General features: G+C 46.1%; 2 protein-coding genes across 4 annotated transcripts; one reads left to right on the forward strand and one right to left on the reverse strand.

Annotated features, from left to right (window-relative positions):
- Positions 1 to 329: 329 nt before the first annotated feature.
- Positions 330 to 12,712, reverse strand: zfhx2 (zinc finger homeobox 2). 2 transcript variants are annotated; one of them, XM_083995730.1, is made up of 5 exons: positions 11,491 to 11,607; positions 9,899 to 10,057; positions 8,637 to 8,697; positions 4,195 to 8,384; positions 330 to 3,442 (listed from the first exon to the last, which is right to left on the reverse strand). In XM_083995730.1, the coding sequence occupies exons 1-5, from the start codon at positions 11,530 to 11,532 to the stop codon at positions 3,002 to 3,004; spliced, it is 4,893 nt and encodes a 1,630-aa protein (XP_083851856.1). In that variant the 5' UTR covers positions 11,533 to 11,607; the 3' UTR covers positions 330 to 3,001. The 2 variants fall into 2 exon arrangements, with proteins under 2 accessions (XP_083851856.1, XP_083851857.1); XM_083995731.1 differs by lacking the exon at positions 11,491 to 11,607 and adding an exon at positions 12,580 to 12,712 and having other exon boundaries at positions 331 to 3,442.
- A 556-nt stretch (positions 12,713 to 13,268) lies between these two features.
- thtpa (thiamine triphosphatase) lies at positions 13,269 to 15,711 on the forward strand (the record flags this gene model as incomplete). Of its 2 annotated transcripts, XM_083994994.1 has the most annotated exons (4): positions 13,269 to 13,570; positions 14,463 to 14,532; positions 14,775 to 15,260; positions 15,402 to 15,711. In XM_083994994.1, the coding sequence occupies 3 exons, from the start codon at positions 14,463 to 14,465 to the stop codon at positions 15,500 to 15,502; spliced, it is 657 nt and encodes a 218-aa protein (XP_083851120.1). In that variant the 3' UTR covers positions 15,503 to 15,711. The 2 variants fall into 2 exon arrangements, with proteins under 2 accessions (XP_083851120.1, XP_083851119.1); XM_083994993.1 differs by lacking the exon at positions 13,269 to 13,570 and having other exon boundaries at positions 14,451 to 14,532.
- Between the last annotated feature and the right edge of the window lie 391 nt (positions 15,712 to 16,102).

Consider the following 16,102-nt stretch of genomic DNA (forward strand, 5'->3'; position numbering starts at 1 on the left):
CTCTCACACCAGTTTTTTAGAGGTGAAAAAGCCTTTTAGGATAAGAGCCGAAACGCCTTTCGGTGCCAAAAAAAGTCCAGTTGCCTCCAATTTTAGTACTTAACACCAGACCATACACATACTCACATGATGACTGAACCTGTGTAACACATTTGACCATACACTGTTTACACTCTAAATTTAAAACAATGTTAAACATCTGGCCAACACCTATGTCACACATGATCATACACTGTTGACTTGATTAATTTCAACTTTATATTCCATAGATGCCCCCCTCCCCATCCGGTACTTCAAATACACAGATGTTCTTTGTTGTTCAACTGATTTTATTTCTTTTTCTGTATATCAAAGAAAGCATAATGGAGACCAAACACAAAAAGGCAGGTACAAGTGAGGAGGAAAAATAAGCTTAATCAAAAATCTAACAAGTCATAACAACACTGCCACTATTATTGTTCAATATTCAAAGGAATACCATACTCGTTCAGAGCAGAGAGGTGGCATTTAAAACCATTATGGATCAATAATAATCAAAACAGTGATGAGTAGTAATGATAAATTGTATAAGTAGTAGTACAGTTATAACAATAGTGATAATCAAAGTGACAAAACATAAGAGAATAAAAAGCAGATCTCCATAAAAACCTATCTAGTTTGGACAGTGCAACACCGTGTGTGTGTGTGGGTGGGTGTATGTGTGTGTGTTTGTGTGTGTGAGAGAGAGAGATCCCAGTCTTGAGGTCCAAGCACTGCAAGTCCTTGCTTTACACACAAGATACAGTTTCCAACAGAAGTACAGGTTACTAACTCATGAAAGGATGTCGTTCCCCTCCTTGTTTTTCTTTTTAAAAACCACACCGAGTGACTTGTCGTCGTGTGAATGGCTGTGTTCGTCTGAAACGCCTGTAAGCTTGTGCAAAAAATTGTGGACTAGTGCAAGTGTCAAGCCGTGGGATGTCCTTTACAGTTTGCATTTACGAACACCTCTCCTGCTCTCTGTCGACCTCAAGATTGCTTTTTGGTTTTTGAATGACAGAAAGCAAAGGGAGGATTACTTTGGAATATCAGTTATTTTTAATATATTTCTTTACAAAAAAGTTCATGTTTTAGTTTTGCATTTTGTTAAAACTATCAATAGTAACATTAATATACAACTTAAATTGAAGGAAAACATCTTTAGTATGTTATGTGTCCTTCAACACAGCACCATCTTATTAGCTCTCAGTCAACACATTTTAATGTTTCCCAATTTGCTTCCAAGATTGAAGTATCCATTAGTCCCTTAAGGATACTGGTAATACCCAACTTTCTCCCTTGTCGCGGTTTCCAGATGTCAGATCTCATTTCACAGCACATACTTTACCAGAATTAGTAACTCTGAAAAACTGAACAAAACATGGGACAGAAAAAAGTATGGGAAACGGCCCACTTCGTGCCCCTTCTCTTTACATTAGAGAGGTTTAGTTTTGACCTAAATAAAAATCTGTTACACCAGGTTTTAATTGCTTCTTATCTCATTTGTATAAATACTGAAGTGAATAAAATAAGACCTTAACTTTCCTGTCTTACACACAGTATTCATGGCAAACAGAACCGTAAAATGTACGCTAGCCGTTCTCAGCCTCCGTGCCAGATGTGGATGAAATTAATTCACTAACATAATGTGAGGATCACCTGGGCTTGACTTGATATACCTGGTGGAGATTTCCTCTTAAGGCTGTCATTATTTCTAGCACATCTACAGTAGGTGTAAAACATTTAATCTTCCAACAGGTTTGAAGAGCTGAAGTTTTTCCTAACATGTTACACATTTGGGTGACTGAAAAGAAATTTTGTCGTAAAAGCAAGATAGAAGTCCTTGGCCATGAGAGCGAACTTTGCAAGCAGGATTTTTGTTGTGTCCTGGATAAAGAATATGACATTCGCAGATTTTCCACCAGAAATACATTAAAAAAAGCATTTTGGAACAGAGCTCTTCTCCATTTGTTCCCAGGTCTGCCTCTTTCACAATATTATGCTCACACCTAAAGCATGTTTTCATTAGACTAGCAAAAAAATCAATTTATTTCACGTGATTTATATTAAGGCATCCAACATGCATTAATGTATCTTTCCAATGAAGACACTTTGCATCAGAATGCTTTAAAAACATTTCAAACAATGTAAAATGTGTCAAAGTGCGGTATGCCAGGATTCTACGTTCCTCAGCCTCTTTTTGCTCTATTTGGATTGTCGTGAAAACTGTGAACATGTAAATGGGGGACAATTCAACAAGCCCTATTCTCTCTGAAGTACCTAGAATATCCCAAGTGAACAGACACAACACCCTTCAGATCACACTCCCATTTTCAAATTAAAAAGTGACAGTCAAACCAGCTCATCCTCTCCCAATGGTTCAGTCCAGTCATGTTTTATCCAAGCAATCTTTTGCTCTAGAAGTGAAAGGAGGCATAAGAAAAACAATTCCACAGGAGCAAACTGGGAGTTATTAATGTGAGTATTTTTCGTTATTATCCCAAAAAGAGTTTCCGGGCCCACTGTCAAACGGCCTCGTTCAAAGAGGAAACACTTTTGCATCAGTCTTTAGGGAAGGACAGTTCAAGCATGGCAAGTTGAGTGCCTTTACAAATTATAGGAAGGTCACTGAAGTAAGGTATTATATAACCACAGGGTTAGGACCAAAAGTGTTTGGATAAAGTGTGTGAGGATAAAGAGACTCGAGACGTGTTCATCACTTATCAGACAGCAGCCGATGCAGTGAGAAGCAGCGTGGAAATAGTCTGCTGTGGTGTTGGATTCCAGGTGAACTCTATAGATTAACGGCTTTCGAAGTCAGTGAAGGTTGAGCAAAGGGGGGAGCGGGTGCAGGAGGAGCCAGCTTCAAAAACTAAACAATATTAGCTTTTGAGGATTAGTGCTCAATTTTGTTTATTAAAATCTGAGGAGCCCAAACGGGTCCAAGAATAGTCAGTGTGCAGACCAATCCTGATCTGAGTCTTTAACCGCTGCTGGTGGCTGTCGGTGGAGGCGACTCCATGACCATCTCCCCTCCAGAGAGACCAGAGCTGGAGCTGGTTACCGTAGTGGAATGAGAGACCTGCGAGCCCGACGCAGCGCCGCCGGGTCCGCCGTTTCCCGTGCCGTTCTTGTTGACGAGCGTCGTCGGCTGGCCAAAGTTAGTGGTTCTCAGGGTTGCCAGGTGGCGCGGGGAGAAGACGTGCGCCCTCGCCGCGGCCCGGGATTCAAAGGAGACGTTGCAGGCGTCGCAGCGGCCGGTCAGGGTCTCCTTCGGCACCGGCTGGCCGGCCACCGGGGAAGCCGGAGGTTCGGTGACCGTCAGCTGAACGGGTTTGGGCAGGATGGGGCGGTTGGCTTTGAGAGCGTTGTACTGCAAGTAGCTTCCTGAGCTCATGTCGACCTTCCCACCTGACAGGGGAGACTGAAAAGCGGGAGGGTGGGGCGGGTGGACGGAGACAGAGAAGGGACAAGTTTAATGTCGAGTCTGTTGAGATGTGAGTTTTGTTACAGGTTTGATTTTATATTTCATCTGGACAATTTAACAAGTCTCTACTCTTGACAGCAATGCATTTTTATGGGTAGCAAAGAGCTCACTGAATATTCATTATGCATTCACATTAATATGACATATTATGGTCCCTTTTTTTTATGATTGATGACATTAAATGACAGTTTGAAAGGAATAATTGATTTACAGTCACAATACAGTTCAACTTAACATTAGGTTTATGTACAATGTTAAATTATTGTCCTTAAAGGGATAGTTCACCCAAAATTGAAATTTCACTCATTATCTACTCACCCTCATGTCGACTAAGGGCTGGGAGAAGTTTCAGAGTTATCCGTGGCTTCTCTGAGTTACAGGGGGTCTTGGCATAGCAGTGCATGTCTATATAACGGTTGCAAATGGATACCAACTGTCTTCTTGCCGAGACCCCCTGTAACTCAGAGAAGCCACAGATGACTCTGAAACTTCTCCCAGCCCTTAGTCGACATGAGGGTGAGTAGATAATAGAGTGAAATTTCAATTTTGGGTGAACTATCCCTTTAAGCAGCTTCTAAAATAAAGCCATCTCAGTTATTTACCTTTCTGTTTTCCTTTTCATCATAAAATTACGTCTTTCTGCAAAAGTCTTCAACTAAAAAAAATAAATAAATACAAAGTCAACGTACCATTTTTTCTTGCTGCAGCCTCCAGCGCTTCTCCTTCGCTCTGGTGTTTTGGAACCAGATCTGCACCACCTTGAGCGGCAGGTTGAGCTCGGCGCCGATCGCCTCGCACTCCATGGCGTTGGGGTGGGCGCAGGTCTCGTAGCAGGACTGCAGGATGGACAGCTGCAGGCAGGACAGGTGTGTGCGTGGCCTGCGGCTGGATGAGTGGGGCAGGAAGCTGCTTTCCGACGGGCTCGACTTCACCACGACTGGGGTGGAGGGGCTGGCCACCTTGGCCGAGCTGGGGGTGTTGGGGCTGACCGGCGCGATGCTGGGGGTGGGGGGAGGGGGGATGGTGCGGGGCGCCGTGTGGGTGGGAAGAGCCAGTTGTTCTCTCGACAGAGTGTTGATCTTGATGGGGACTTTGGAGGTCCAGTAGTTGAGACCGTTCTGCTTCTGCGGCACCGCTGTCGTCGCTGGGGGCCGGTTGTTGATGGGGGTGGTGGGCAGCTTGGGCACCATGCGGTTAGTGGCCCCCGGTCCGGGACCCACCTCGTTTTCATTGTCCCTCTCTTCATCCGTCTTTTCCTCCTCGCTGTCCTCCTCTAGTTTTCGCTTCTGGGCCGGCCGCGGGGCGATGGGGATCGGATCCTTGGGTGGGGGTAAAAGGACGGTCGTGTTGCCTTTGGGCGCAACTTTGACCATGGTGACGTTGCTGGTGGTTTCGAGCTTGGTCTTTGGCACTGCGGAGGCCCCGCTGCTCACGGGGGAGGCTGCGGTGGAAGAAGAAACGACCTCCTTGGGCTTGATAGGAATGGGGATTATTTTTTTAACCACCGCCGGTTTGCCCAGCTCCTTCACAGGCTCCCTCTCCGTCTTCATGAGGGTGCGCACGATCGGAGTCGTCGTAATGCATCCGGTGTTGTTGGGAGCGGGCTTGTTGGAGAATATGGGCTTCGACAGGGGCCAGGTGAATTTGATCAGAGGTTTTCCAACTGCTGCCAGGGTGCCGTCGCTGATGAATCTGACCTCGCCCTTTCGTTCCCTCGCCCTCATGTTCTGGAACCAAATCTGAACGACCTTCTTTGGAAGGTGGACCCACTCTGAAATCTGTTCAAACTCGTGTTTCCCAGGATTTGGATCTTTGAAATAGCAGCCGTACAGAATGTCAAGTTGTTCAGCTTGGATGATAGTCCTCGACCGTCTCATGTCCCGGTACCTTTTCGCTTTGGACTTCCTTTGATGCTGATCTTGCTCTCTCTCTTTGTCCTTCTCTCTCTCCTTTTCTTGTTCCCTTTCCAGTAACGTTGAGTTTATTTTCTCTGCTGCCCTCATATAAATACTAGACTTTGTCATGTTATTGCAGTGGACGAGACTCATGCTGCTGTTGGAAGAGGACATGGTGCTAACGGATTCAGGCTTCACTTGTACAACTACCAGACCTTTGGATGTGGGCCTCAAGCCGAGGCCGTCCAGCAGCTGCCCCTTCTGCGCTGCGATTTTGTCGGCCAGAGACGATGTGGAAGAAGCTGATTTTGAGCTGTTTTTCCCCATGCTGAGGTCCAGGGCGCCCTCACAGTCGCCACCGTTGGACAAGTAGTGAGAAGCCTGGTTGTGGGAGGAGAGAGACTGCGAGAGAAGAGAGTTGGAAAAGCGCGTGATGGTCGGCGGGTTAGGGAACATGGGTACCTTGCTCACGTCTCCGATCATTGACGGGGTGAGAGAGAGGACGTAGGGGCTGAGCAACTGGGTGGAGAAGTGAGTGAGGGACAAAGGAAGCGAGTGCAGAGCGCTGGTTGGAATCTCGTGATGGTCCATTGAGTGGGACAGCGAACCTGGAGGATCCCCTTGAGCCTCCAACTCCAGGTCCACATCTGGATCCTGCCTTTCCTTCTTCACCTCCACCTCCTCCCGCTCAAACTCGCCCTTTCGTTTTTTCCTTTTGGTCCTCTGACCCGCTCCGCCGTCCTCGTCTTCGTACTCGTCCTCTGCATCGGAGAGAAACACAGTTGTGGAGCGCAGGACCTTTCCTCCGACTGACCCCTTGTCACCGTGGACCTCTCGCTGTGCTTCTCCTTTAGCGGGGCTCTCGGGAGCCTCCCGCAAAGACCCGTTCTGACTCTCCTCGTCGGACACGATGACAGAAGTGTAGACCTCGTTTTCTGAGTCGGAGGTGAGGCAGGAATCTCCTTGACCCTCCCTTCCGAAATCTCTCTGCCGGCGTTTCCCTCTTGTGCTGGACAGATCTATCGCCTGACTCCCCGAAGCTTCGGCGTCGTCCTCGCCCTCCGCTATGACCAGTGAGCTCTCCTCGTCGTCGTAGTCGTTGTCCGAGCCGAGGGCGTGTCTCGTGAATCCCGCAAAGCCCTGCAGGTGGTCCAGCTCCGTCGCCCTCTGCCTCTGTTTGGCGTGTCGGGCTCGGCTCAGCCACCTGCGTACCTCGTCCTCTGAGAGCCCGACCTCTCTGCCCAGCGCCTCGCAGTCCTCGTGGGGAGGACTCGCAGCGTCGGCCTCGCTACGCGACTCGAAGAACGCCCAGAGAACCTCAGACTGAAACTCCGACAGCACTGGAAGGTCTGAATAATTAGATCCCATCGTTTTACAGTGGGATCGGGTTTGGTTGTTAATTAAGGCATTTGCACTCGGGCTGGATTTCGGGGTGCCAAGAGAGCCGCAGGGGCTGGTGCCTGATTGTGACTTTTGAGGGGTCGAATCGGGACTAAGTGTAAGGTTTAAATTTATCGGGCTGAGGGTTGAGTTGCTGGGGACAGATGCGGAAGGCGAGAGGTTGTTATTGCGGAGGCTCTTCTCTGTGCCCGCCGGGGAGAGAGTCTGGCTAGCTGCTTTATCACCTTCCAGGTCCAACTGATTAGCCGAGCGGTCTCCATCTGTTGTGCTATCTCTATGTGCCTTCCCATTGTCTTCGTTATTCTCGGACTTCACTTTGCTCTCTACGTCAGGAGGACACAGTGTAAATTCTTTGCTGTCCTCTTCCTTGAGTTTCTCCGGCGTCCCGTTCTCCTCGTCTTTTATCTGAGCCAAGACCTTCTCCGCCACCGCCTCCTCGCTGTCCTGCCTCTCTTGTTCTCTCTCACACTTTATAGTCTGTTTTTGTTCTTCCAGGCTGGGCTGCATGTTTGTCGGGACTCCTGCAGAGGGCCAGTGGCTCTGTAAGCTGTTAAGTCTTTGGGTTAGGAGGGCTTGCTGGGCTGTGCTGAGACCTACGAATGGCACACACTGGGCGAGGGGCTGGCCTTGCTGGTTCTCTTGGTGCTGCTGGGTTTGGGCTTGCAGCCCGTTCAAAATCAAGGGCATGACCATTTGAGGCTGAGGCACGAGCTGATGCACGGCGGCACCGGGGCCGGCGCCGGACGCAAACAGGGAGGGGAGGAGGGAGTGTGAGAAGGTGCTGGGACTGGATGTGAGGAGGGTGAGGAAGGCTGAAACCGCCTGAGCCGAGGCCACGGGGGAGGTGAGGAGGGAGGGCGCCACTTGACTCTGCTCGTCCTCGTTCGCAGCCGTGACCATCACGGTCCCGGGAACAGCACAGTTGGTGGTGGTCACTAGCGGAGCGGATCCGCTTACGGTTGTGCTCACGACGGCGTTCGGAGCGGTGACGGAGGCGGCCGCGTTGTTTGCAGCCTGTGCGACGATCCCGGCGTTTCTGCTGCGGGTCTGGTGCAAGACAGATTTCATATGGCTCTCGAGGGTTATGGCGTGATTGTAAGAGACTCGGCAAACAGCACACTGGTAAGGTTTGTGAGATTTGTATGGCCGAGACAGGACGGGAACCGGCGGGGTTTGGGGATCGCCCTCCCCGCCCGGTTTCGCCGAGCCTGTCGTCATCCTCTGAATGTGGGATGCGGAGTTGTAATGAACGCTCAAGGCAGTTCTGCTGGGAAAGGTTTCCAGGCAGGCGTTGCATCTGAATGAGCGGGTGTTATTTTCAGCTGGCACGCCGTTTTTACCAACTGACTTTTCACTGGCGTCTGGGATTTCTGTGTTTTCGGTTGCATTTTGCTGTTTGGCTCCCGCGAGTTGATTTCCCTCCTCTTCTGGCTCCGGCTCAGCTTCACCTCCCTCCTGTTCCATTATTCTCTCTTCCTCCATCTCTTTGTTTCCAAGCGTCTGGGTAGCGTCTGAACTCTCGCTCGATTGGCAGGCCTCTGATCTGACGTCTTCAGTGGGCTTCAGTTGCGAGGATTCAGCATCTGATAACAGAAATATACAGATTTAACCATTATGCTCCAATAAATGGGGCTGGCTGGAAACAGAACTACACACACTCACTCGCTCACACTGAATGTTAAAATCAACCTTTTCTCACCCGCCTAGCAAAACCAACCCACGTCAGGGGCGATTTATAAAATAGTAACGAACACATTAACTAAGAAAGGCGAGCAATCAATGTTGAGATTTTCCTCTGATGATTTAAATAACATTTAAGGTTTCTTCACCCTCACCTGAAGACTTGTGAGCACCTCTGTCCTCTCCTGCTCCACTGGCACCCTGTTTTAGAACAGCCTGTTCAAATAAAGAGAGAGGAGAAAGTTGGCAAAACGTCCACAGCAAACTTAATATTGCAACAGCCCTGCAAGCTGTATGCTGAGTAACTTTTGAGCACCACAACATTTGGGCGTGGTTATATTACGCACACCAACCCCAGCTAGCCTTTAATTAGCAAATTACCCTAAAGGCATATTTTGAGCCTTCTTTCATCTTTCGATAAAATTTCCATTTGTTTCTAAACAACTGAATACTCAACTTTCTTGAGCCCATTACAGATGATGTGTTCACTTAGATGCTTATTTATTTTATGATGTCTACTCAGCACATACTTGTTCTGACATACTTGCTGCCTAATCCAAACAATTAAATATTCAAACTATTACAACAGCGAACATAGTGCTGACTGCCCAAAGTGATTTTGCACAAACAAGCCACGGAAACAGAAAGGCACCACCCTCAATGCTCACAACTCAAACTGCTAATTACTAATGTGTTAACAGACTCTGTATGTGGAGCTAAATGTATATTCTCCTTGACAATCTTCTCCAACAAACTACACTGATACTGAATTATGCTGCAAATTCTTGGATTTCAATGGAGCACCTAATAAACAAATTTGTTTAATAAACTTTTGAGTGATGTTTACTGTTGTATATGACTGAGCAGCCCAGAGGAGACAATAAAGTGATCAAACTATGTCATAAATGCACAATAAATACTTCAGTGTGGACAAATACAAACAAATCATAACACTGCAGCACAGAAGTCAACACTGGTTTCATGAAGTTGATATTTTTATGAGCGAATTTAAATGTTGATGAGACTCTGTTTGTGATCATTGTTCCTCTTTTTTGTCAGTTTTTGACATATCACCGATGCTGTTTGTTACCTCTGCATGTCATTTTGTCGTTTATGCGCAATAATATGTTTATTAAAGCTTGGCCATTGGCTACTAAAGCAGTTTTCGCCCAGACTGTCTAAAAAGATGACCATCAAGTCGAATCAACATTTTGATGTCACAGAAAAATATACTAATGGACTTCTGCAACTTCTCTGTTGTTGCAGAGTTTAATCTGTCATCTCGCCACCACAACATCAGCCAGCAACAAGTGGTCTATTTCTACATATAGTTCCTATAAAAACTGAGTGAAACAAAACAAAACAAAACATGTACAACAGGTATATTTTGGCAATACTACACGACGGCTGCACTTACAATGTCCAGCAGTCTGTCGACACAAGATGGAAGAACGCTGTGTTGCTCGGTGAGATGCAGAGACAGGCAGGATCTGTCTGTTTGGCCTTTCTGGCAGAGGGGGCAAAGCCACTCTGCCACCCCATCGCTTTCACTGTTAACTGTCTCTCCAGACTCCTCCTGACAAAACAGAAGAAGCATGTTAGAGAATCCTAATCATTATGGAACTGCCATTAGTTATTTATCAAGACAAAGACAAAAAGAGAAGAAAAAAAAGCATGGTGGGGATGTAATAAAGTTATTTCATACAACTAAAATAAAAAACATATTGTTGGCTGGCGCTGGTAATGCCCTGCTGTGTTTAACTATTTGAAACCATACCATTGAATACGTGTGTAACAATAAAACCGATTCTAGATCAGTATCTCACTCCTACAGGTCTTTGAAGTTTCATTCCTGGCTATTTTTAAACATTAACCATGGTTTCTAGGGTGTTTCCCAACGTTTTGTCAGCAGCAGAGCAAACCGCAATTGTTTAATTGACACCTCTGTAATGTAAAAGAGCATCGATGTAATGCTTTTGGCAGATTGTTGTTGTTTTTTTTAATTGTACTGTAGTAAATCCAGTTCTAGATAAAAAGATCCATTGTTTCAGCTCTCTTTGAATTAAATCTAACACACAGATCTGGTATCACATGAGCACATAAAATGTATTATTAAATGCAGAACAGAGCAAGAGGAGAAGCAGCAAATCATAACAATCAATCACAAAAAGCTCCACCACCACCACCCCTCCTTCTTCTCCCCAAATCCTCTCAGTTTTGACCAACGCAATCTGAGCATGTGGTGGCCAACATTGAACACTGAGCACACCACAAGCAGTTTTTAATCAAAATTTAAATCTAAAGTTAAGTTATTAACAAACAAGTGTTAATGTTTATAGTTGTGTCCTTTTTATGCTTATATTTCCATTTCTATAATCATTATTTGCACTGCTCTTCTTAACCAGTTTTTATAGTTGTTTATGTGGCTGTTATGACATTTCTATCTATCTATCTGAACAAATAAATAAATAAAGTCGGAAGGAGACCACGCAGCCCTGGTTGTTATTTTCCTGCAAAAACATCCATAAACCAGGTTGATGCAGCCAGGCAGCCGGACATCAGATCGGATCAACACGACCACACAAGCTACAGTCCTCCACTTCCTCCTCATGCCAATTAGCAGCGAGGCTAGCAGGGTGATATGACCACATGATGTTTCGACAGAGCTGCATCTGTACACTAGATCATCTTTTTTTAAAAGCCCCCCCTCCCCAACCCCAATCCCTCTAAAAAAAAAAAAACCTTAATCTATCGCGATTCTTATAATTAAAAAGCCGAGACGCCGAGACAGAGCCGGCCCTGACGTCTCTTTGCCCCATAGTTGGCTAATTAATGAGAAGTCTAATTAGCTATGCCGAGCCCGACCAGAGATGAATCAATTAGCAATTAGCTATAGCAGGCTAAAACTGAGCAGCAGCGGCACACACACAAAAAAAAACGTCGCATTACAGCGGTGTTTAAATGTTAAGAGCTGGTAGTTTTGAGTGTGAAATAATCTCACTTACTTACTTCAGCTCTGACATGCGTCACTTCGCGGCGAAATAACAACATTCACAAGGAGGTTAATCAATCAATCAATCGTGTGACTTTGCTAGCTTATAGCGCTGTTAGCAGACATAATTAACTGCTCGCCCCCCCTCTTCTCTCTCTCTCCCTCTCTTCCTCCTCCTCCTCCCCCCCTCCCCCACAAACTCTGCTGCCTGCCCGGTCCAGGTGGGTAACTGCAGCTCAAGCTCTACGGGGATAAAACACAACCAACACACAGCACAGCACAACACAACACCACACACACTCCCGACACGACACGACACTCCGGGCTTCAGGTCACACACACACAAACCTCGGCCTCGAGTTAGCTCCGTGCCCCGCTCGTAGCGCTCCGTGCCCCGCTCGTTAGCGCCGCCGCTCCGCCGCCGCCGCTCAGCGCGAACCGAGGCCTACACCGACTGTTACAGCCGTTTAATTAACGAACGTGGCTCTGTTCACAGATGTGTTAGAAAACACTCGCCCCCCCTCCTTCCTCCTTCCTCTCCTTCTCCACCTCTTTCTGCCCCCCACCGACCCCCCCTCCTCCTCTCTTTAGCCCCCCCGTCCTTCAGTTGAAATCCACACCTTACACACTTCAGTGCAACACATGTCCTCCATATAAACTAAAAAAACATTTCACCGCTGCTTCTTCAGCCCCGGTAACTGCTGGCGGCGGCGGCTCCCGAAAAAGCAAAGCAAAGCAAAGCTCCGGACCGGAGGAGGAGGACGGACGGACGGGCGCTGCTGCTGAGCTGCTGCCGCTGCTGCTGCGGTCTGCTCGGCCGCGACGGGTGGTGGTGTCGGTGGGGGTAGTAGTGGTGGTGGTGGTGGTGGTGGTGTCGGCAGGCGAAAGAGAGAGACGCGAGGCAGCCAGGGGAGGAAAAAAAAAAAAAGTTTGGGTTTTTTAATGTTGGATTTCTACGAGGGATCGGATTAGTAAAAGAGGCTTCGGGTCCGTCGTCTCTCTCGAGTCGCAGGCCAGTCTCATGCTCGAAGCGGCAACAATTAACCGATCACAACAACGGCGTTTTAATTAAGTTGAAAAAGCAATTAGCTAATGCGTTTTTTTACCTGCATGGTCTCCGCTCCAGCACGCACACACGCACACGCTTCCTCTGTAGCTCCTCAGAAGTGAAAAGTTTTCTTTCCTGCCCTCCCTCCCTCTCTCTCCTCTCCTCCCTCTCTCTCCTGCTCTCCCCCCTCCCCTCCACTCCCTCCCTCGCTCCCTCTCCCCCCTCCCCCCCCCCCCCTCGCTTCCCTGTAGTAAACAGACCACAGCTCCCCCCGAGGCTGGCTGCTGACATTCAGACGGACACGGAGATAAAGCCTTATATAATAACCCACATATCACTGATTTACACTTATTATTGTAATTATAAATATTATAAATATAATAATTGTTATTATTATCAATTTTAATATTATTATTATTGTTATTATTCATAATATTATTATTATTATTATCAGCAACCGGTCACTTTCTGTCTGTCTGATCAGACGCTGCACATATAAAAGTATGTGGATCACAGACGAGCCCCCACCCTCCTTCCCTCCACCTCCCTTTATTAATAAACCTTCCTCATTCTCATATTAAAGGTGAACGAAAACAACGCAGCACTTCTCGTCCTGCCTGTTTTTTCTGTTTTGTTTTGTTTTTTTGGACTGTGACAGTGACGAGTTCACCACAGCTGGATGATATAGCAGCCTAGGTACAGATGTGGTGGTGTGTGATCGAGACTCGGCGTGGTTTCCCCCCCACCCACCAGACCTGAGCCGTGCTGCTGCTGCTGCGCGTGTGTGTATGGAGGAGGGGTATGTGTGTGTGGGTGAGGGGGGTAAATAACCCACGAAGAAGGGCGGATTAAAAACTGCAACCGTGTACATGCCCCTGCGTTTTACTGGGGCAGGATTTGATGCTCTCCAACACCCTCATAGCTGTCTGCCACTGCGCCTGTGCAGAATTAAAGAAAAACTTTGCTGACGTGTAGGACCTTCCCCCGATTGAGCCGCTGCCGAGTTTTTGATGCCGAATTACGTGGATTTTAGGACGTGATCTGTGAAGGTGTGTGTGAGGCTGCAGCTCGCTGTGTTAATAGTGGTTTTTACACCCTCCGTGGTTCAGTTTGTGGATTTTGACTTGTAGTTCATGCATGACTTGCAGCAGCAGGAGGGTGGACTGACTGTCTGAATGAGTCCAGCCCCGACTGACTGCAAGGACATGCTATTATTATTATTATTATTTATGGGAATCGGTTTACATTTACAAGGCATTTACACACCCTCTAATGGCTTGGAAACAATGCAAGTGCAAAAGTGATTATACCTACAGTACGTAATTGTGTTATTTACCCAAAGCAAAAATCAAGGGCAATCACAAATTTGAGTGCGTTGAGGAAATAGGCTACAAGGGTGGCACAAGTACTCTTATCTCTAATTGAATCAAGGTAATAATAATATAAATACACACAAGCTACAGTGGCAGTTGTAGGTGCTATTTAGTTTTTTTGTTATTTTAATTGGATTATCAGTCTGTGCTCCATTTTAACGTTACAGCAGGTTGAACTGGAGCAAATTTAGATTTTTATACTCAACAGGTAGGCTAGTGTTATCTTTATTGTAGCCTATGTAATTTTCTATGTGATTAATAGGCCTAAGACTGTACAGCAACTACTATCTAAAGCTGTATTTAGGGTAATTCAATGTAATTACTAATAGTTCAACTTAGTGTTTCTAATAAAAAAAGAAGAAAAGGTGGTAAACAACAAAATAAATCATAATTCATATCATGAACATTACAATGCACATCACATGAGTCATCCCCATTGAAAAAGACAACCTAACCCTGACTAACATGGGCCTTAAAGCAGGTTATGTTGGATTTAGTTAGACTCCTGATCTAACAATAAGCCTATTGTCGGACGGTGTTGATGAAACTACTCTGTATGTCATTTCAGATGAGCGTGGAAGTGGAGAGAAAGTTTGTATGCAACGCTGACACTGTGAAAACACTGGAGGAGATCGGGGGTACGTGTTCAGTTTGACTACTTCACATTTACACATGGTTAAATTTAGAGGTAGTGGGGAGGAGGGGGGCAGGTTTCAGATGCTGTAATTTACAAACTGTCCACTGATTACATGGTTCTGTAAGTGCAGTGACACAGACCATCTGTCTCTTGTAAATAATGAAGGTTAATTATCAGTTTCAGCCTCGTTAATATTTATGTATCCATCTATCTGTCTCTGACTCCCCAACTTCTTTTCCACAGCAAAATGCGTCGGTCAGCAGCAATTTCACGACCAGTATTTTGATACCCCGCAGTTTGACCTCACTTTGAGAGACATGTGGCTGCGTAAACGTAAAGGATGCTGGGAGCTCAAATGTCCACCAGCAGCAGTCAGCGGGAGCGGAGGACAGAATGAGGCGGCAGCAGCGATGTGCACTTGCTACAAGGAGATAACCAGCCTGCCTGAAATTCAGCTGAGGGTGACAGAGGTCATCGGAGACGTCGGAGACACAGAGACAGTCCTCTCGCAGCAGCAGGACGAGTCTTGGCTGAGCAAAATGAATCTGGCGTGCTTTGCAGAGTTTACAACAGTGCGGCAGTCGTTCACCGTAGAGGAGGACGGGGTGAAGATAGATCTGGACCAAGCTGACTTCGGCTACCATGTGGGGGAGGTAGAGATGGTCATACCAGAGGGAGGAGATGTGCAGGCTGCTGTGGAGAGGATAGACCAGACAGCTCGAAAGCTGGGTGAACTCCCTTTCTTTTATTTTCCATGTTGCTCAACCATTTAATATGATCTGTCAAGCTGAGCTCGCTAGGAAGGAAATTAATTTACCTCTGTCACTCACTTTCATGAAAGCCATTAATAGTGTTTCTTTTTCTCTGCAGGTCTGACTGGAGATCAGCGAATTGAAGGGAAAATGAATGTTTACCTTAGAGAAAAACACCCTGAGCATTATGCAAAACTACTGAGTGAGCATGTTCTGTAATAGACCAGTCACAGTTTTTAACATATGCACAGTCACATCTGTAAACTGAGTTAGAAATTAATAAGAAAAAACTAATAGAAAATGTGGTTGTTAAAACACACTCAAGGTGGACATGGATTTCTCATGACCTTTGCTGTATTTTAAACCTTTGAAAAAAGCAAAAGACCTAGTCTGAAATGTCGATATGCGGTTATTACTGTTGTTTCCCTCTATGTTTTTGTCTTGTGCACTGAAAACAACAGTTGTGTTTTTGCCTGCTGATAACATGGAGCTTGTGGGAGTGAGTGCATATGTTGGAAACAAATGGGGTAATAGACTCTCTATTCACCATTAATACAGTACAGTTTTGCACTGCAAATGGTGTAATTTAATTTTATATCCAGCACCAATGGAAAAGTCTTAATATCCATGTTGATTATTAAATAATTTGATGTCCTCTTAATGTACCATGTACATGAAATGCACAAATAAAGTCATATATTCACAAAATGTTGATCTTGTTATGAATAAAGTTATTTTTGTGTTCTAAGTCTCTTTATACAAATGTTAAATATACTTAGGCCATGTCTGAATGACACAACTTGATACTACTTGATCAGT

This window comes from Trachurus trachurus (assembly GCF_905171665.1).
Source record: "Trachurus trachurus genome assembly, chromosome: 20".
Lineage (NCBI taxonomy): Eukaryota > Metazoa > Chordata > Actinopteri > Carangiformes > Carangidae > Trachurus > Trachurus trachurus.

Coding starts and splice junctions, on each gene's coding strand:
- zfhx2 (XM_083995730.1), bottom strand. CDS start 11,532: ATGTTGTTATTTCGCCGCGAAGTGACGCATGTCAGAGCTGAA. Junction 8,698..9,898: donor TCGACAGACTGCTGGACATT/GTAAGTGCAGCC, acceptor TTATTTGAACAG/GCTGTTCTAAAACAGGGTGC. Junction 3,443..4,194: donor GGCTGCAGCAAGAAAAAATG/GTACGTTGACTT, acceptor CCCGCTTTTCAG/TCTCCCCTGTCAGGTGGGAA.